The sequence below is a fragment of the Pecten maximus genome, chromosome 13 (assembly GCF_902652985.1).
Source record: "Pecten maximus chromosome 13, xPecMax1.1, whole genome shotgun sequence".
Lineage (NCBI taxonomy): Eukaryota > Metazoa > Mollusca > Bivalvia > Pectinida > Pectinidae > Pecten > Pecten maximus.
The window spans coordinates 29,723,043-29,744,556 of NC_047027.1; the positions used below are offsets into that span (position 1 = coordinate 29,723,043).

The 21,514-nt window shown below is 33.8% G+C and overlaps 3 protein-coding genes across 4 annotated transcripts; all 3 read right to left on the minus strand.

Moving 5' to 3' along the window:
* Positions 1-44: 44 nt before the first annotated feature.
* On the minus strand, positions 45-7,603 carry LOC117340831. Of its 2 annotated transcripts, none has more exons than XM_033902613.1 (9): positions 7,310-7,603; positions 4,283-4,387; positions 4,145-4,166; positions 3,934-3,995; positions 3,535-3,559; positions 3,006-3,082; positions 2,401-2,428; positions 2,148-2,215; positions 45-1,911 (listed from the first exon to the last, which is right to left on the minus strand). In XM_033902613.1, exons 1-9 carry the CDS (start codon positions 7,401-7,403, stop codon positions 1,862-1,864), a joined length of 531 nt encoding a protein of 176 aa, XP_033758504.1. In that variant the 5' UTR covers positions 7,404-7,603; the 3' UTR covers positions 45-1,861. The 2 variants fall into 2 exon arrangements, with proteins under 2 accessions (XP_033758504.1, XP_033758503.1); XM_033902612.1 differs by having other exon boundaries at positions 2,148-2,218.
* LOC117340642 (hemicentin-1-like) lies at positions 7,545-18,067 on the minus strand. The gene is made up of 4 exons (XM_033902406.1): positions 18,019-18,067; positions 17,566-17,847; positions 7,962-8,287; positions 7,545-7,607 (listed from the first exon to the last, which is right to left on the minus strand). Exons 1-4 carry the CDS (start codon positions 18,065-18,067, stop codon positions 7,545-7,547), a joined length of 720 nt encoding a protein of 239 aa, XP_033758297.1.
* Positions 18,068-18,132: 65 nt separating this feature from the next.
* On the minus strand, positions 18,133-20,591 carry LOC117340643 (contactin-1-like). The gene is made up of 3 exons (XM_033902407.1): positions 20,555-20,591; positions 20,012-20,275; positions 18,133-18,451 (listed from the first exon to the last, which is right to left on the minus strand). The coding sequence occupies exons 1-3, from the start codon at positions 20,589-20,591 to the stop codon at positions 18,150-18,152; spliced, it is 603 nt and encodes a 200-aa protein (XP_033758298.1). The 3' UTR covers positions 18,133-18,149.
* Positions 20,592-21,514: the final 923 nt, after the last annotated feature.

The window sequence follows — 21,514 nt, forward strand, 5'->3', positions numbered from 1 at the left end:
TATGATTATTACTAGTTTTTTTCTTTTACGTACATTTTTTTCCCAGATTGGTCTCAAAATTGGTAATTATAGAAATAAACAATAGCAGTTATTTCTAAGAAAGGAAAACGTACCGCTGGTGAAGTTTTGACATCATGATTTTATGTTTTATTTTAAGTAACGTATGTAAGCAATATAGGATTTTTAATCGATTGTAACAATTATACGGAAACGATTTGTTTTAACTACGAGAACATAATTATTGGAAATATTGAAGGTTATAACTTGCAAACAGTAAAAAAGTATTGACATACCCTTTACTAAAGAAACATGAAAGTGTATTCGCCATAGAAATTAAGTAATAAATAACATCACATGTCGTTTACAAGCTGTTTAACCTGTGACCTGAAGGTTAACGTTTCGTAAGAGTTGTCTTTCTCTAGTCATAATCACGAGTTATGTTACACATTATAAACAATATGCCACATGAAGCCTCCATAGATGAAGTAAACAAATACTATCTCTTAACAACGTGGCATTTATACGACTTTCAAAAACTGTATACTATGTTTCTATGATGTCTGATAAGTTCAAAAGAGGAGTAGGGTATGGTGTTATGAGTTTTACTTTGTTATGCTAAAAAACGCAAGTTATGAGACAGTGTGAAAAGAAATGATTGTGATATGGTTTGAACAGATATCATTTTTAAGCCATTAACTTTATATATGCAATAGGAAATCAGAAATAAAAATGTATGATATTATTAAGATTTGTGGATGTTTGAAAAAAATGGTTGAGTACAAGTATCTAATATTAAACTTTAGAAAATAAAATAAATAGAAGAAAACAGATATCATGAAAATATCATCCTGTGTTGGAGAGCAAGTTATGTTCGAATGATGAAATTTAAAAAAATATATATATATAATATATCCCAAACAATATATAAATGTACGTTTATAAATCCAATGCGTCTCGAATTGTACATCACCGTAGTCTGTTATACAAACTATGATTTTGGATGTGAATAAGGTATCAATTACATATTACATGGCAGCCATAGAAACCTCAGCACAATGATAACTTCACCTCAGCACAATGATAACTTCTATATGAAATCAGGTTCATAAAACCCTACATTTTACGCTACTGCAGCAACTCTGTATGTAAATAGTGTGGACTTTTCTATATTTTTAGTTATTTTTCGCAAACAGTAGTGAGGAACAAGTCTTCTAACATCTCTTTGTGTGTGACAGGAATACAATAGTTAAGGAATCTGCGCAGGAAAAACCTGTCGTTTGGCGTTTTATTCGCTGGTAACGTAAATATGACGTCAGAAAGAAGTTTTATACAATTTTCATGTCTTAAAATCCGTTTACAATTAATCAGTTATTGACGCTGCATTACCGATGACATGTTTCTCTAAATGATATGAGGCATTTCGTAAATTTTAAAAAGTCAGATGTAAGGATAAAACATTCCTTTATATCCTGTTTGAATTGTTATTATCACAATCGAGATATATTGTACACATGCAGTGATTAAAGGTGCTTTGCTGGTATCTTTGATACATGGACATTTTATATTAATCATCTACAAACAAACTTCAGTTGCACGCCTTTAGCTCATCTACATACTTCCTGTTCATTTCTGATCTCACATGACACGAACGATCCCGGGATTATGAAGTATACTGAAATAAGCGGAAATGTGTTTCCTGGTCGCAACGACTCGCAAAATGATAACATCAAACTATTGCGTCAAATAAAAACAAATCGATGCCTAGAAGATTATAGGTTTCTCATTACATCTTTTGCGTTTGTGTCTGTGTACATTCCCAGCAAGCATAGTAAATCTTCTCAATGACGTTTTATACGCCATGTTAAGCAGTGCCCTTTCCTATTGTGGTATTAGTGTATAAACCGCTGCTACCTGAAAAAAAAAAAAAACATTTATCCTTGATTATGACATTTTGGTAGTTTTTTCTTTTACTTACATTTTTTTTTTAGATTGGTTTTAAAGTTGTAACTCATCAAAATAAGCAATAGTAGTTGTTTCTAAGAAAGGAAAATGTACCGCCAATGAAGTTTTCACATCATGATTTTATGTTCTATTTTAAGTAACGTATATTGGAAATATAGGAATTTTAATCAATTGTAACAACTAACCAGATGAAACGGTCTGTAGCTCCTCATAGACGTTTGGTTTGGACTGCCCTTCCAAAGACTCGTAGTTACTGCTAAAGAACATTGTTTCATATTGTTGGAAAAAAGTGCCCACACAATTTAGAAAAAAAATGTTATTTTATATCAAAAGCTGTAATCAGCAATTTTCACTTTTAATGCTTACTAGAAAACTAATGAAATCGGTATTAAAGCGGTCGTAAAACCATTTTAGCATACTACATGTAATTATACTTACCTCTGATTGGCTTCATCATCATTGTCACCTACAGGTACATTATTCAAGAAAAAAATGAGATCAATTACATTTAAACACGACGAACACAAAAATAAACTATTTTGAATCTCCTACTACTTTAAACTTGTGTAAAACATAATCTTTTAAACGATTTAATTACTGACTTGTATAACACCAGTTCACTTCTGGTTTCTAAAAACGCGCAAACTACATCTAACTCGGAGCCAGTTTAAAAACAAAAGAGAATACTGACATCAAAGGGAAACCAAATTATTTCTCAAAATTGATAGAAGAATGACGAAATAAGAACAATAACTAGATATTTACATGGATCCCTATTAAAGGAGAATAACATCCGGTTTCTAGTAAGCGTCTTCAATTTCATAGACAACATTAAATATTTCTTGTGCATTTGTTTCACACAAATATAATGGCGTTTTTTAGACCAAACTTCCGGTCGTGGAAATGTATCTTAATCCGCGTACATAATTAGCTAGTATGCCCAGAACATTCGCGCGAGCTCGACCGGACATTAAACACTTCGCGCGTATGTTATCCTAGGAATGTGCGTAAATAAAGATAAAGATAAACAAAGTTTATTTTACCTCCAATTTCTTGTGTTCTTATTTCAGAATAAACAGAGGCTTTGGCTACCTGGCTTGTATCAAGGTGCTGGTAGGATCTGTATGTAAGAAAAGTATCAATAAATTCCGATACAACATGTTTACTTATTTGGGAAGATATTCACATTGAAAGTCATGCATGATATAATAAAAAAAGTTATCCAATGAACATCCCTTAGCTTCATTTACTCTTACCTTGCCAATGTTTACTTAGAGTAAAGTGAAATATGAGTGTGTCTTTATCAATTTTAATTTCATTGAGGGCAGTTACGTTTGGGAAAATGTAAATAAGGATTAGTAACAAACAATGAACACGTATGTGCACGATAATTCCTAGTACCAATATATGGATGTTTTTCTAAACAACGAAAACAAATGTAATTGGTGGATTAGCCTTGCGTTCAAATAACCCACAAAGAAACTGGTGATTGGTGGATTAGCTTTGCGTACAAATAACCCACGAAGAAACTGTTAATTATGTCGCATTTTAAATATGTTATAAAATGTTTACCTTTCGTCTTCTTGCGTAATCGTTGCTATTGAATGAGAAACGGGAATATCCTAATCACATATTTATAGTTATAAGGACAACATGTTTAACTACAAAACAAGTACTAACAAAGTCCATGCAACGGTTTCCTATCGTCAGTATTCTAACAACGCAACGATTTATGAAAAAGTTCATATAATTTCAATTTGTTTCAAACATGTTCATTAAACTATTAACCTTGAATTAACCGCCTTGCATTTTGTGGAGTTTGTACAGTCACTTACTTAACCTCAAGTATACTTTATAAACAGATTAGAAAACTTAAATAATAAATTTAACAGGCATTTCCTAAGAACTTTTTTCTAATGGATTTTATAGAATTCTGTCATTTATATTTGTACCATTCTATAGTTGAAATACCTCGCCCTGAAAGTTGCACGTTATCTAATTCCTGGCTCTTGCGTTGCTGACATTTGCTGGAACTGTAAAAAAATGTAAACAGGTTTATTGACAACATGTTTGTATTTATGTCTGCACATATATGAATGGATAATTCATGAACATGCATACACGTGAATATATAATACATCTTGATAAATCACCACGAAATTTCCAATTGAAGGTTACTTACCGAAATGACAGACGCCCTGTTCCTGTGAAATATACATAATTTATAATGTTCATCAAGACGCAAAATATTTCACTGAAAATAGCCATAACGAGATAAAAAGACAAGCTAACGGGTTGTTATAGTCAAATATATACGTACGGGTGATGAAGATTCCAAGTCCCAAAGCTACCGTGATTATTAGGCCGCTTACACACGTCAGTACAACTCCAGTTATGTACAGGTTGTTCGGACTGTTTGACAAATCTAATGGAAGACAAAAGTCATGTGAACATATCTGTGTATGTACCAATGCTTTGATAAAACAGTTAATGTCATTACTTATCATTACAATGTAAACAGTTAATATCATAAGCTTATCATTACAATGTGAACAATTAATGTCATTACCTTATCATTACAATGTTAACAGTTGATGCCATTACAGTAGCATTACAATGTAAACAGTTAATGTCATTACCTTATCATTACAATGTAAACAGTAAATGTCATTACCTTATCATTACAATGTAAACAGTTAATGTCATTACCTTATCATTACAATGTAAACAGTTAATGACATTACAGTATCATTACAATGTAAACAGTTGATGCCATTACAGTATCATTACAATGTAAACAGTTAATGTCATTACATTATCATTACAATGTAAACAGTTAATGTCATAACATTATCATTACAATGTAAACAGTTCATGTCATTACATTATCATTACAATGTAAACAATTAATGTCATTACCTTATCATTACAATGTAAACAGTTAATGTCATTACCATATCATTACAATGTAAACAGTGAATGTCATTACCTTATCATTACAATGTAAACAGTGAATGTCATTACCTTATAATTACAATGTAAACAGTTAATGTCATTACCTTATCATTACAATGTAAACAGTTCATGTCATTACAGTATCATTACAATGTAAACAGTTAATGTCATAACATTATCATTAAAATGTAAACAGTTAATGCCATTACCTTATAATTACAATGTTAACAGTTAATGTCATTATTTCATTTCAGAAATATTTTATTAACAATACAAATATAAATAAATACAAAGTATTGTCAAAAGAATAAGACAACAGGCGCAATGCCTATATCAGTCTTCTTCTATTACTTCCGGTTAGGCTTGGTAGAAAGATGATATGTTTCACTTTATTATTTCTACAGAAATTATATATCATTACATGTATAGTATCTAATTCAAAAAGGGATTACTGTAAGGAATTATATGTTCATCATGAAATTAAATAGAATAGGTGTTATAATTATAGAGATAACTACTATTCAAAATTACTTAGTAAGAAAACAAAACTATTATTTGATAAAGTGAAGACACAACATATTTCCACCAAGCCTAAAATGAAAAGTTATATGTAATGTAATAAACAACAATAACTCACTCACACACATTCATTCATACTTTCATACTAGAATGTTATAAGGATGAATATTTAACATAACAAACTTGCTATAATAGTTGAGTAAATGTATATAATTGTATTACTACTAAAGACAGTATTACATATAGTTTCTTATTTATACACAGAAAAACGTTTTGAGGATTTAATATATAAGTTTACATGATATAGAATAGAGATATTTAAATGATCAGGAGCATTAATGATGCCACACACTAGGCATTGAAGATTTATATAACCTAACAAGTTGTAGATGGATAGAATATGGTGCCTATAATTGGAATACATGGGACATTGAAAGAAAAAATGCACTAAATCTTCACTAGGAGCACCACATACACAGGATGGGTTATCAATCAGGTGATCAAAATGTTTATCATAATTAAGGTCACTTTTAAAATTTCTAAGTTGGCATAAAATTATGTTAAGTTGTCTGGGAGCAGAATTAATGAAAAGTTCAGAAATAGTTATATCATTAGTAGTTTTTAACTTACATTTAAAAGAAGAAATTGTAATAGAGTCTCTAATGGAAATATCAAGTGAATTCCACATAGTCATAGTTGAAGGAAAACAACTTTTCATGTAGCTATTAGTTCGTGACTGTGGTATATTAAATACTCTGTTATTTCTAAAGGTGTATATATTGTTTACATTTAAATATGGTTGTATAATATTAGAGAGATACAATGGAGTATAGTTATTAATAATTTTGAACATTAATACAAGTTTATGATTCTGTCTTCTTTTACTTAAAGGATCTAGTTGAGTTTCATTATATAAGATATGGTGAGAAGTACCTCTTCTGAGACCTGTTATTATACGCATGGCTTCCAGTTGAATAGATTCAAGAAGATCAGATTCGGCTTGAGTGCAATTGTCCCAAACTACATCAGCATATTCTAATATTGGTCTTATGTATGAAGTATATAAAGTTTTCAAGGTTTTCCTATCAACTAATTTTTTTAATACACGAAGTAAACTTAATCTAGAGTTAGCTTTTTGATACACATTAGAAATATGGTCCGCCCATGTTCCTTTACTATTAAAGGTTAGCCCTAAGTGGTTATGAGATTCATTTTGTACAATTAGATTATTATTAAACAAAAGATGTGGATAGTCAATGTTTTGTCTACGACTGAAGTTCATAGCTATTGTTTTATTACGATTGAAGAGAATTTGCCATCTATATGCCCAGTCAGAAATAGAGGCTAAGTCATTATTAAGCAGTGAAGAAGGTGTATCTAAATCATTATTATTTTGTATTATTACATATAGTCATTACCTGTAATGTCATTACCTTATCATTACAATGTAAACAGTTAATGTCATTACCTTATCATTACAATTTAAACAGTTAATGTCATTACCTTATCATTACAATGTAAACAGTTCATATCATTGCATTATCTTTACAATGTAAACAGTAAATGTCATTTCCTTATCATTAAAATGTAAACAGTAGATGTAATTACCTTACCAATACAATGTAAACAGTTTATATCATGTCCTTATCATTACAATGTAAACAGTGGATGTCATTACCTTATCATTACAATGTAAACAGTAAATGTAATTTCCTTATCATTGAAATGTAAACAGTTAATATCATGTTCTTATCATGTATAGCCAAACTATAATGTAGCATGCTAAAATAAACGAAATACTTTTAATTGATAAGAATTTCGATGAATTTTATGTTATATTGTAAACAAGTGTCATTTTTATAACACATCGTACCTTCCTGGACTCTACATCCTGAAGACTCAAGTGATGTGATGTTACCGTCCGAGTTGTATGCTACAACCTTAAAGAAGTACAGCTGTCCCCCCATCTAGTTTGTCGATAGTTACACTGTACACGTCATTTCCGTCCACCTGTTTGTAGATCGTCGCTGGATCTATAACTGACTGTAGGAAGTTGTCGGTACTGTATAAAACACGAAAGTACTCGGTGTTTCCACCATTTGTCCACATCACTTCGACGGAATGGGGATTTCCACAGCTGACTGATAAACTCTTCGGTAGTTTCGGCATGTCTACAGTATCAAAACAAGATATAGTTATTCCAAAGTCACGTCGTTACTTCAGCCATTAATACATTGAGATATTTCTCCAAAAATAAAAAATAAGTTCATTTGAAATAGTGTTGAAGAAATACATGTGATAACACAATATCAACCATAACGTTTATATCAATAAATCGTTGATTCATACGCATTGAAAGTCTCCTCGTAGGTAATATATCATATTGTTATGGATATATTTTCCTTATTCATATGTAATAAGGACACCAATTATGCATCGTGTAATATTCACGGGCAGAATAACACTACTGAGAGAATATATAAAGATCAGAAACGTAAAATCGAAAAATGATATTGATTATTTACCTTTTCCTTCACTATAAAACTGAACATGTTACTGCCCTGACTGTTCGTCGCCGTTACACTGTAGACTCCATACCAGGTCTCCCGTATATCTGTACGTGTCCCAACCGATACGGCAGACAGGTTCATCATCACAAAGATATTACGGATAGCAAAATTGTCTGTTCCGTCGACTAAATGTGTAACACCTGTGTCCGGTGATGCTTGGAAGGACCAAGAAAAAGTTGGCTCCGGATTCGAGAGGAACAATGCATTCATGACTAAAATATCACCTGTTTCTAAATTATACGTTTGGTCAGTTTCATTTCTCGCGACTCGACGTGGTTCACCTACAACACAAATATATAAATAAATATTGGAGGTAAATATTCATTCGTGTCTAAAACTATGCCTTCAATGGACCTCTGAATGATAGGAGTATCTATACTTTTGATAGGACTAATGGAATTTGCATATCTCGAAACTAATGTATTTTAAGTAAGTAATTTTGATATACGAAAATTGCATGATAAGCGACACATGTTGTGTGATTGATATCAGAATATATATCGTATGTATTACGTTAGTTATAAAGCCATACCTTCTCGCGAGGTATGTATCAATATTGGTCATATCGATAACTAGTTCTTTTTACCTGTCTTTTGACCTTTGGTATGAAAAAATCGATTTTATACGTATATATTGATATATACCAGTTTGAATTGGCTTAAGACGATGTTTTGCCAGTTTTTGAACAGATCAGGAAATGCCTATCTTTTTACGATATGCATCGCTTGAATCATTGAACATAAGTTTATATCAAATCACAAGTCAAAAAGTAAACATAATTGGTAAGGATTTCTTACTATTAAGAATTACATTATATAACAAGATTCTCCAAACTTCACATGCAGCATATAATCCAGGTGATAAGTAAGTAAGGTTTCTGCATTAGCATAATATCAATAAAGCTAATTTCGAAATTGCATTGTCGATGTAGTTTTGTAACGCCAGAGACTGGAATACATTTTCATTTTGTAAAGTGTGTATAATTGTTATACAAGTATATAAACACAATAAAATGCCAGTTTTAGTGCAGACAGTTTATAATCATATGATCTGTCAGAACACCCGATAGCAACTACTGTCGATAGCTGAGATAGCTGTCTAGTAATGGATACTTGGTATTATTTGGTACATGAACCGCTTAGCTGTTCATTTCATTTGCACAAAGGATAAAGTCCACTAACTGGTGATTTTGGCCCAGAATAAGGGGAAAATAAAAATGCTAAATTGTGTGGTTTTTTTCTTTTCTGTATTATTGAGCTAAAAACGATGTTATTTAAAAAAAAAAAGAAAATCTGAAAATACCCTATTTCCCCGTCGGGGTCCCCTGATCATTGCCAGATTCTTCAAATGAGCTGAATCCGGCAAAAATGATAAATACTTTGCAGAAATAAAGTATGAGCCTAATCGTGTAACAATAAGAAATTTCAATATAATGTTTATAATTGTAATTTAAACTTGCTGACAAAATTTGGTATTGTTACTCGTTAGCTGCCCCGATTAGGCTGCCCTTCAAATCTGAAATAATAAAATAATCGTCTTCGGGTATGCATCGCTATGATTTTCTAACAACCGGGTCAAGTCCTATTCCGGAAAATATATATAACCGCGAAATACCCACATATAGTACGCATTAGAAAAAGATGGGATATAAGGCCCCGATTTCAACATAAACATTTATTTTCTGATACTGTATTCAATAAATCTTTCTTCTTGATTTTAAAAAAATTAAATTGTTTAAATTGTCTTTTCCCATTTATTATCCGGATTTTTGTCGTGTCGGCGTTTACTCTGCGGCTGACATGTTTACAACAGGGATTTCTGCAATTTAGAACTTGCATCTGCATTTTATTGGAAACATAAGCAAAACAATGTATCTGTAGCTTATTCCAGGCAAGTATTTTGGTTTAATAATCTTAAGATATGCCACATGAGCAAGTGCTATGCTTGACACGGCATGACCAGCGAGTCGGTTGTTATGATGCTATTTTTAGATATCAGTCGCACGGTCAAACTCCAAAGTTTAGAACATATTGCGAGTTATCGACAGACTATATACATTTCAAGACAACCCATTATCTATTATTGTAGCTTAATATCCCTAGAATATCAATAAAGTCTTCGATTAATATCTTTATCTAGTAGAAGTGAGATGAACTTTGACCCGCCTGCATCCATCGTGACTTGTTTACGTTTTTTTTCACTGCATTTTTTTTAGTGATATTTTTTGTTTTGCTTAACACACGTATACCAAACTCCATATCAGCATTGGATAGCTAATAATCGGTGATACTGTACCAATAATTCGAAGTAGTTCATTCTGCATCAATCACAGTGTATTCTGTTTGGAAAGTGCGGCACTCGGGAATAGATACAGAATTTTTTTCGCCAATGGCGTTGAAGGGGGCCTTGAAAGTTAGGCTATAATTATAATCAACGAAGTCGGGTGTTCTGTAGGTATAGTCGGAGGGCAATGCTTCATTAAGGCTGACCTTACACTGGTCAGAACAATAGATTAGCCCCCCCCCCCCCCCCCCCCCCCCCCCCCCCGGAGGTCTTAATTGGCTTGGGTTTAGTAGGGTTAATAGGCCTACAGGTGGCTGGTAATTGTTGATTATATAGCCATAGCAGTGAAATCAAATGTACCAAGGTAAAGAGTTTTATTTAATCTTCATTTTCATTGGTATTTAAAAAATTTGGTTAAAGTGACATATAGTTCTATCACTTATCACTGTATGAATGGGCTTATATTGATACATAAACATATATATGTACACATACAATATAAATCAATAGCCACTTTGCAAGGATAGTTTCATTATCTACAAGAAAGAGAGGAGATGTCCTCAAATCATGGATTTATTAATCTCTGTTTTACTGAAATATCTCAAAAGCTCTGAAAGTTCTGTAAACCATAATGCTAATAGTTTTGTATACAATGCGGTACAAATGTATCTTCCTTCAATTTCATACACATATATATTACAAAATTAAACTCTTTGAAACCTGTTCTCTCCCGAGTCTACCTTCCCTCTAGATCTACTCGCATTCATCTTTTTTATATCACCATGAAAGAAATGATGTTTAAATGCAACATATCTCAATAATTACTTGATCAATGTTTTATAGACATATTATTCATATGATAAATAATCTTGAATGTCAAGTCATAACCATCACAAAAAATACTGACATAATACATATCTATTATGAAGCAGAGAACATTGTCACCTTGGCTTTTACATTTATATGTTTGCTTGCTAATCAGTTTGTTTTAATTGATTTTAATATTTTTTTCAGTATGCCAGGACAAAAGAATTACAGATGTGCATGCTGCAACAAGCAGACAAAACCAGAGGGAAGGCGTCACATCAATTGGGAGACCCACAAATCGTACAGAGAGTACTTGAATATCACCAACAATGATGAAACTCTAACAACATGTGGGAAATGCTACATAAAATTCCGTAGAACATCAGATGAACATTTACGAGTAGTTGGAGAGCCTGTTCAAGTGCCAAGCAACATATGTGATGATGACTATATTCCAAAAACTAAAAGACAAAAAGCAGAAGGTAAAACATTTTGTTTTCTGCAATTACATCTGATAGCGAATTTTCCTCTAGCTGTACTGGCCTCTGGCCATTGCTGTGATACACTCTTCATGCATTATTTGTATTGATAATTTAATACACATTTTTAGTGATATTTACTTTTCCATTTAGTTAGGTTAATATATACAATAAGGGGCATTTAATTTTTCATCTGAAAATATAACAATGACTATAATATTATCATATATAGCACAGGTCATTTTCCATGTAATAAAGGAGTGTTATAAAACTGATAAAGCACACCTACATTATACACTTGCAAATGGGTCGTAATACTGATGTGCCAACATTATACCACTAGCCCTCCACCTCTGGGTTGCGAGTTTGAAACCCACTTGGGGCAGTTATCAGGTACTGACCACACATCCTTAATTGACACTGGCTGTTCATAGGACGTTAAGCAAAATAAACCAAAACAAAATTTAACCAAAGTTACTGAGGGTAGATAAATGACGTCATGTTATTATACATTATGTCACTATTGTCTAGTGAACAAATAGCCTTTTATAGAGAAATATTGAAATAGCTTATGTTTCTCGAGTGGTATAATACCCTGGTAAATAGAATTTTATACACAGTTCATAAACTCATTCAATATTATAAGACACTTATGCTATATTGTCTATCTTATATTTTTACCTGGATCTCACAAAAGGCTTGTTTCATAAAATAATAAATAAACTTGTTTTACATATCTCTTGTGTTAGATTTTTGCAGTATCGTTAATAAATATTTATGTCTGTTTTTGTTTTAGGTATTGTGAGTCCTAAAAACATTGCATTGCCAATAGGAAGTACTGGTAAGAGCCACTCAACATGCTGTGTATGCAAGCGCCGGGGACATAAACTTATTGTGGTACCATCTGATTGCCACTACAGGTTGTTTGTAGAGAATGGAAAATTACTATTGGCGGGTGCAAGATGCTGTATAGGTCCCCTTGATGGCTTCTTTACTGATCATGCATTAACAAACTACCTTGGAGATTCTTTCAAAGGACAGGACCACTCAAACCTTAACGGGAGTGACATTATGGAACTGATTAATAATGTAAGGTCAATTGCCATAAATAATCATAAATAAGTACAGAATAGATTTCAATCAAGGTAGTTCACTACAAGATTCGGATTACCTAAGTCTGACAGGAATCACAAAAGAGAACTTTGATGATGTTTGCTCACATATTAAAGACAGTAATATCAGATCAACAAAGAACAGAACAATGCGGACATGTGTTGCCCTACTGTTAGTTAAACTACGTGCAGGTATTTCAAACAAACTGCTGTCAACGCTCTTTAACATTGGGAAATCTAGTGTACGACGAGCCATTGTTTCGGCTAGGAAAGCATTGTCTGAGCATTTTACTAGGAACTATGTAGGATTCCAACATATTACTAGAAATGAAGTGATTAAGGAGTCCGAGCATACCAGACCCCATCTTCGCTAGCCAAGGCTTCTGATTACGTTACACTCCACGAACCCTTGGCGGATATAGTCGTGTTCAAACCGTCGCGCCCTGGAATCCCAGGGCAACCAATCAAATCCCGTTTTACATTCAGGCTTGGTTTCGCATTAAACAAAAACTGCGGCACCCAGTACAGAACTACATTGTCGACTATGTCATGGCATTTTACCTAAATACAGAGACGTACAATCATTGGGGAAACATTCACAGTGTTTGATCAATATATATAAGTCATTGATCACACATCTCATCGAAATTGACACAAGCCTTCATGTGTGTCTGTAAACATCACCGATGAAGTACATTGGTAACGCTCATTTTGATTGGTCGAAAATTTCATGAATAAAGGGTGGTAATTTCGAATCTCCGCTAGAGGGCCAGAACTGACGACTATATCCGCCAAGGGTTCGTGGAGTGTAACGTAATCAGAAGCCTTGGCTAGCGAAGATGACCAGACCCTTGGTTCGGGAGCTTTTTGGCAGTATTATTAACAAGCCTGCAATTCTTGTCTTGGATGGAACATACATCTATATCCAAAAGTCTCACAACTTCAAATTCCAGAGACGATCATACAGCATGCATAAGAATAGACCCCTGGTGAAGCCCATGATGTATGTAACTACCACTGGATATATTGTTTCTGTTCTTGGACCCTACCTAGCAGATTACAAGAACAACGATGCCAATATCCTGAAACACAATGTCAAAGGAAACATGGAGAATTTGACGGAGTGGATAAAGGAAGAGGATGTCATGGTTGTTGACAGAGGGTTTAGGGATTCCATCGATATGCTGACAGAAATGGGTATCCACACCGAAATGCCACGTTTCCTTTCAAGAGGTCAGAAACAGTTCACCACAGAGGAGGCTAATTCATCCCGTTTAGTCACCAAGATTCGATGGATTTTGGAATCTGTGAATGGACGCATCAAGCAGTGGAAATTTCTCCAAAACATTGTCCCTAACAATCAGATACCATACATTGGAGACTATGTGCAGTTGATTTGTGCATTATGCAACAGGTACCTTACACCACTAAATAGAGGAGACTCGGAGGAGGATCTAACTGCTTGGTGCAAAGATGAAGGTATGCATTATATGTATATACTTTTGTATCAAGCAATACATATTTATACACCTGTGAAAATAATGTTGCATAGTATGCTAAGTGAAGTGTCCATACACACTGGTTTTTGCAACATAACTAAATAACATATTTCAAAGACAGTTTTTAGTCTGAAGTTGGGCAAATTGTTTACATAATTTATTAGCTTACGTCTTTGTGATTTGTTTCCACACAATCATTTGATAAAATATGACATGAAAGATTATATAGAGATAGACAAGACTGAAATTAAACTAAGATCTAAGTTTTGATTATGATTGCCACATATAATTTAATACTTCACGTACTTTTACACGTAATACATCAAATGATTTTATAATTTGAGGTGCTGGCCAGCAAGCAGAACGGTTTACAAGAGCGCGTCATCAGTGAAAGGCTGGACAGACGAACAGGTGTGTGGGTCAAGCTTGATGCCTCTGAAGTGGTACCACAGTTCCCGAAGTTGTCTGAGGAAGATGTGCGAAACATAACATTTGGTGTGTACCAACTGAAACTGGCTCAAAGTTACACCCAGGAGCATTTGACTGATGATGGAGATTACATCATCATGGCCAGTGGTGATATATCCAACATTGTTCGAGTGCAGATTCAGAGTAGACATATCTCCTCGAAGAAGTACATGCTCTGGATCCAGTATGATGAGGCCTATGTTACCAGCTGGTATTGTCAGTGTCGGGCTGGAGCCGGAGTCCTTGGTACATGTGCGCACGTCTCTTCTGTTATCTGGTACTTGGGTTTTGCCAGACACCAACATTCCATAAGTTGAGTCAGGAATTGGGCAGATGCATTGGAAGATGCTGCACATATGCCAGTAGTAATAGACGAGTCTGATGGCGTTGATGAAAGCAGTGATTCGAGTGAGACAATAGAAGAATGATTACAGGATCTCACATGAGTGTCAATGTTCAAAAGGTTGATTTATTGAACTGGTTTATGTGTACAATTCTACTTCTCATAGAACTTATATATTCACAGGAAAATACCTGTAAGATCAAATGTACACAGTATAAAACAGACAACATTATTCTAAAATTATCACTACAGAGACAATCGGTTGATGTGATCATTTATGACATACCTGGTATTATTGCACATGTGTCGTATGATATTTATGGCATGGCTAATATGTCAGTTATGTGTTATGTGTGTGTTTAACTTTTAAAAAAAGTAAGTTACTGGTTCTTAATTCTAACTTACTTCAACCAATCAATAAAAATATAAAAAAAAAAAAAAAAAATAAAAAAACATAAGCCAACCAGACTATGTTGATGAAGGTATAAATGTTTTAATACCATGTTCCCCAGTAAACAATTTAATCATTTGCTTAAATATTTTCATTTTCAACATAGTCTGCCGGTCCACAGTCCGGGAATTCAGCCTGTGACATTGTCAAGATGAAATAGGGAGATAAAGAGTACCATGAAAAATCTCAAGTCACAGGCTGATAATGGTGATGGTGTTTTTTTTTTATTTTGTGTTTTATATTTTGAAGATGATATTGTTATTCTGCAGTGATAGGGAAAAGAAACCACCACCACACAAATGTAGATTAACGACCCTGTTACCGAATTCAAACTATTTGTTAAGAAAGCGATAATACTGGTATTCTAATGCTATTTGTTGTTTGAATGAACATGCGTCTTAGACATTACATTGTAAAACATCCATTCTGTTGAGAAATGAAATAGAACATACATTATACATTAATTAAATGATTATCAAAATGTTATTGATGGCTTATTATTGATGATTAAAATCATATCCTAAGAGACAATTCAATCAGAAGTGTTTGTTTTGTTGTTGGTTAAAAGATAACGAAGACAGATTGATGGACTTTGATCAACAAATAAACAAAGCATACAAGAAGGCAAAGCTCATTGAAATAAGGGCAGCAGTGGTCGATCATGAGTGGTTAAGGTGTTCCAACATCCTACCACTAGCCCGTCACCTCTGAGTCGCAAGTTTGTTAACAAGATGTAAAACGTTGTTACAATATTTAAACCAATACATGAAACCGATACTTGCTGAAACACCACATCGAGGCTGAAGTGATATTCATGATTTCCAAATGAAACAAAAAATAATGAATGATAATTACACTAAAATGAAGTTAGAGTTTGCAGAACTCGACTTTGCTTTGACAAGGCATATTGTATCAGCTGCTATAGAAACGTTATAATAAATGGAGTTCCTGTTTGCTCTTTATTTAGAAATTCGGCAAGTTTTTATTGAAAATGTGCCAATTTCGATACACAAATAAGTTTTCCTTTGTCTGTGACCTGATTTAATAGGGGTTGCTAAGGGAACTATAAATGGTTAATTGGTTGCTATGGAAGCACGCTAACCATTTATAGTTTAATATTGCACAAAATAAATTGTAATTTAATTGATTCATTTCACATCCCGACGAGCATTGGCTTTGTCTATCCATCTGTCCGGAATTTTTATATCCGGAGATCTCATATATTTTTTTCAACGGATCTGTGTGATGTTTGATATATTTAACATCATGATATGCAGTTGTGTATCAGGGAGTGGGTCATTTTTATGATTCCTATGATATGATCTTACTTAAGCTATTTCCCTTTGTTTATTTCTGTATTGGTTGATCTTTTTAGTATATACTCTCCCAAATTGTTCAACCATTATCTTTTAAAGTCTGCACATAATAACAAAATTGTGTATTTCCGTTCGACATGGGACAGACGTATATTGTTCTTTCCTGTGATTGTTTTTGTCAGTGTAGTTCAAATACAATTCTGGAATGCTTTACTAATGTATATTTGTTATACTACAATGTGATATCTAAGGACTGATTGTTCACTTTTCTTCATCAGTCCAAAGAGCAACAAATTTGACAATCAGTCCTTAGATATCACATTGTAGTATAACAAATATACATTAGTAAAGCATTCCAGAATTGTATTTGAACTACAATGACAAAAACAATCACAGGAAGGAACAATATACGTCTGTCCCATGTCGAACGGAAATACACAATTTTGTTATTATGTGCAGACTTTAAAAGATAATGGTTGAACAATTTGGGAGAGTATATACTAAAAAGATCAACCAATACAGAAATAAACCAAGGGAAATAGCTTAAGTAAGATCATATCATAGGAATCATAAAAATGACCCACTCCATGATACACAACTGCATATCATGATGTTAAATATATCAAACATCACACAGATCCGTTGAAAAAAATATATGAGATCTCCGGATATAAAAATTCCGGACAGATGGATAGACAAAGCCAATGCTCGTCGGGATGTGAAATGAATCAATTAAATTACAATTTATTTTGTGCAATATTAAACTATAAAACGATACATAGGGATAAAACGAAAACTTACACAGAACGTTGACCGGTATATCCCTGGTGACTGCTGTGTTAGAGACACTGTTTCTGACAGAACAGGTGTAGAGTCCGGTGTCCAGACATTCAACGTTAGTCAGGGTGTAGGTACTCTCCAGGACGTCTGGGGTGGTCAGTAGAACTGTGTTGTTAGCTTTATAGAACCACTGTATTGTGGACGGAGGGAAACTCTCCACCGAACACACCAGTGACTTAGGTCCATTTTCAGTCACGTCAGAATCACCGTCAGTGTAATCAAGGCTGAGAATGCGTGGTGGAACTAAAATACAGACCTGATGTTTCTCTATACATTAAATTTCATCGTAATCAAACTGTCAAAAATACTTATTTATACAACCTATGCAATGGTAACAAAAGCAAGGACACCAGTCATGCACGATAAACAGAAACATATTTCACCTATGTCAACAAAGAAGGGAAGACAAATTACCGTGAATAGATGTTTTGCATGCAGATGATACATAACTAGATCCTTTCATAGGGTCGTGAAAGTTAATTTCCAGAACGTCTTACAAAATATTTCATCAAAAAATAAACTTCGAGCTACTTTAGAGTTTTTTATTATATGAATTTGTTTATAACCCTCAACGAAAATTCACGCATCTTACATCTGACAATAAGGTTCCAAGTCTTTGTTCCCTGACTAACAATGTTTCTGGCTGTACACGTGTATTGTCCGGCGTTGGTCCTCGTGGCCACAGACACACTCAGTGGGTTTGTGTAATCTGTACCTGATCTAGACCAGGCGTAGGTACACGCTGGTCTACAGTCGGCGGAACACCCGACATCTGAGATAGTCTGGTTCTCAATAATGTCTACACTGTCTTGTGTTGGATCAAATACAATACTGTCTCCAGGTCCATCTGGAAATTGTAAACTCAAATTTTGAACCGAGTTCGTTTTGGTGTTGAATTATTGTCATTACTATAGAATAATTCAATATTTGATAGAACATATTAATTTGTTATAGCACCAATTATATTTGAATTTGTTTGGGAAAGAATTAACACGACGGTGTCAATTTCTAATGATTGCAAGAAAACATATGTACCCGAATGGAAATAAAAGTCCCAGTATATTCAACTTAACTAGAAAATCTGGAAGTATTCATATCAATGTAGCTACACTTAGTTTGTCGTAGATTTAAATGATAGCGTGTGTTAATATTGGCATGGCAGTTGTTGAAATTCATTATTTGTAAAGATTCCAAAATTGTGAATGACAGGTAAACGCGAAAAATAATTTCATCAAATATTTCCATCAAAAGACAAACTTTACATATCTGAAATAAGAAAAATGAACGTCATCGAAACAGGCTGTGGTTGAGTGGTTCAGATAGTTGTAAAGGTGTATTTAATTTTGCATGTCAATGTAGCGAATTTGGGAGGGATAATTTTGATTGAGAAATGGTAATGATCACTCGGTCAATAGTTATTATGTTTACAATGCACCACTATAACGCATTAAATATTTGTTATTATATAATGAATGCGATAATGTCAGAATAACGTAATTTATGTAATGGTCAGCGTCATCGGATCGAAGGTCGAATTCGATTGTTTAAGGATGATGGATTTGTTTAAAACAAAATTACAAAACTCTGAAAATTTAAAACATTTTCTGGAGATATCTTTGTTCTTCACTTGAATCCATAAAAACACCTTTCACTTCATCTTATAGAAAGTTTAAAAAGTTAACAGTTTTTTGTTTGTTTGTTTGGGTTTTTTTCCAAATTAGTATTACCATATGTAGTTTTTAAAGATTACAGATCAGTCTACATATTCAAAACCATTTACATATCAATACTCAAGATTCTGTTTTCTTTCTTACATATTTATAAAATGTTTTCCATTCAATTCATAAGCGCCAAATTTGTTTTGATTATTGATTCATAAAAAGAGTTTCAATCCTTGTATTTTTACCTGTAAGTACTAAATATATTAAATTTTTACAGGTGGATTTATCTACAAAACTGTCTTTTTAAACTCCCTATTACGACATAGTACTGTAAAATCAGTCGAATTACGACACTGTAACTTGAAGTAGAATAAGAGGACTGTTGATTATGAAGGATCCCAAAGAGTTTCCAATCAGTTTTGAAAAGTAGTTTCTGTACATCATTTTTGCTATAAGATTTTCGTCCTGTATAGTTCCGATTATAGTAGATGTTCATTGACATGTGTAGACTTATGATTAACACCAATATCATTCAAGGCAGGATTGTAAATCAAAAATATATAATTACAAATCAGATAGTTTGAATTCCTTTAATCAAATATAAACAAAAATATACTTTAGTACTTACACTGTACGGTAACACTTGTTATTATAGTCGACTCCCCGACAACATTCCCAGTTACTTACACTGTACAGTAACACTTGTTATTATAGTCGACTCCCCGACAACATTCCCATTTACTTACACTGTACAGTAACACTGGTTATTAAAGTCGACTCCCCGACAATATTCCTAGCAGTACATCTGTACGTCCCGTGTTCTGATCTGTCCAGTTGTCCCAGTGACAACACAGGTGAGACAGTAAAGTTGGTGTTGTCCGGTCGTGTCCAGACAAAGGTACAACCAGGTCTACAGTCTGCTGTACAGGTGATGTCCGGTAACGTGTCCCCCTCTGTCCTGGTGTAGGTAGTGACTGGCGGGGACAGCACTATGGAGGTACCGGGGCCGTCTACAAATTTGAGGTATAACAGATGAGATAAGCAAAGATGATGTCCTGACAGTGATTGATGCTTACAAATTTTTCATATCGACTGTTGACAAAAAATAGTATTGATGTAGGTAGTATCCAGCGGTGATAGGGCTATATAACTTCCAGGACCAGCTGTGCAATAGACAAAGTTTGTTATATAAACGGAACACATTTACACTGAACCAGGTGTCGATATATAACCATGACATATAGCTGTACGTACCGTCGCTACAAAATCGTACGGATGTAGGACGATACCTTCTAATGGATCCTGGGCAATTCTATAAGACACCATATCAAGTATTCATCAGACATATACTTATTACTTGATAAGCAGTGAAGCACTACCAAAACTAAAACTCTCGGTGAAATTCATATTTTCGTAAACAAGGATTCCCGGGTATCAAAATCACAAATATATAGTGAAAAATATTTAAAGCATATCAAAAGTTTAAACTAAGCTGAACTGAGCAATACACATAGTCCTCCATGTCGTGTTGAAACAAGTAATTATAATTATTTAGGTAGTCTGCACTTGTCTCAATTTGACTAACGAGGTAGACGATCAGCTACATATGTTAACCCAACAATTCAGATATTTTTTTGTAACCGTTAGGTATTTGTTTTTTGTCCAAACTTTCTTTCATCTCTACAAACTTCTGGTTTTATCAATTCTTGACCATCCAAAACCGGACCATGCCAGTGATAAAATTCATATTGTTATTAAAAAAAATAAACACTGATTTTTAAGTTGGTTCTAAATATTTTCATTTATCCTAATAATATACAAAACTAAATAAAATACTGTTAAAAAATCATCTAATAGTGTGATTATATCTGTTAACAGTCATATTTAACACCTACCTCCCACGTTGAGAGTATAATCATCACTGTCCAGTTGTTGGTTACCGTTAGGTAGGTTATAGTTGGTACGTCTACAGAACCACACAGATCCATGGTCTCCCGTCTGTGGCTGTATGATCCACCGGAATACTATACCAAGGTTTACTCCAGACGTTACACAGGAACAGACATCCGGTGTACAGAGGACGGCTGAGGTGACTTGGGTGTTGTAACATTGGTCACCACCCACTTGTATACCACCTACTGTAGTAGTGACGTTAGGACGGCGGTAAAACTGGACAAGAGTGGCCTCATCTGGTACATCACACGTCAGTGTAAACTCAGTCCCAGGGACAGTGTACTCAGACGACCCGG

What these genes read in the sequence shown, in the direction of transcription:
- LOC117340831 (XM_033902612.1), bottom strand. Translation starts at nt 7,403, where the DNA reads ATGGGGGGACAGCTGTACTTCTTTAAGGTTGTAGCATACAACTCGGAC. An exon ending in AGGATGTAGAGTCCAGGAAG is followed by an intron (nt 4,388 to 7,309) that starts GTACGATGTGTT and finishes GTCTTCCATTAG; the next exon opens with ATTTGTCAAACAGTCCGAAC. An exon ending in ACTTGGAATCTTCATCACCC is followed by an intron (nt 4,167 to 4,282) that starts GTACGTATATAT and finishes TATATTTCACAG; the next exon opens with GAACAGGGCGTCTGTCATTT.
- LOC117340642 (XM_033902406.1), bottom strand. Translation starts at nt 18,067, where the DNA reads ATGAAAGGATCTAGTTATGTATCATCTGCATGCAAAACATCTATTCAC. An exon ending in ATGCAAAACATCTATTCACG is followed by an intron (nt 17,848 to 18,018) that starts GTAATTTGTCTT and finishes TCTGTATTTTAG; the next exon opens with TTCCACCACGCATTCTCAGC. An exon ending in TATACCGGTCAACGTTCTGT is followed by an intron (nt 8,288 to 17,565) that starts GTAAGTTTTCGT and finishes TTTGTGTTGTAG; the next exon opens with GTGAACCACGTCGAGTCGCG.
- LOC117340643 (XM_033902407.1), bottom strand. Translation starts at nt 20,591, where the DNA reads ATGGTGTCTTATAGAATTGCCCAGGATCCATTAGAAG. An exon ending in TGCCCAGGATCCATTAGAAG is followed by an intron (nt 20,276 to 20,554) that starts GTATCGTCCTAC and finishes TCAAATTTGTAG; the next exon opens with ACGGCCCCGGTACCTCCATA. An exon ending in AACCAGTGTTACTGTACAGT is followed by an intron (nt 18,452 to 20,011) that starts GTAAGTAAATGG and finishes TACAATTTCCAG; the next exon opens with ATGGACCTGGAGACAGTATT.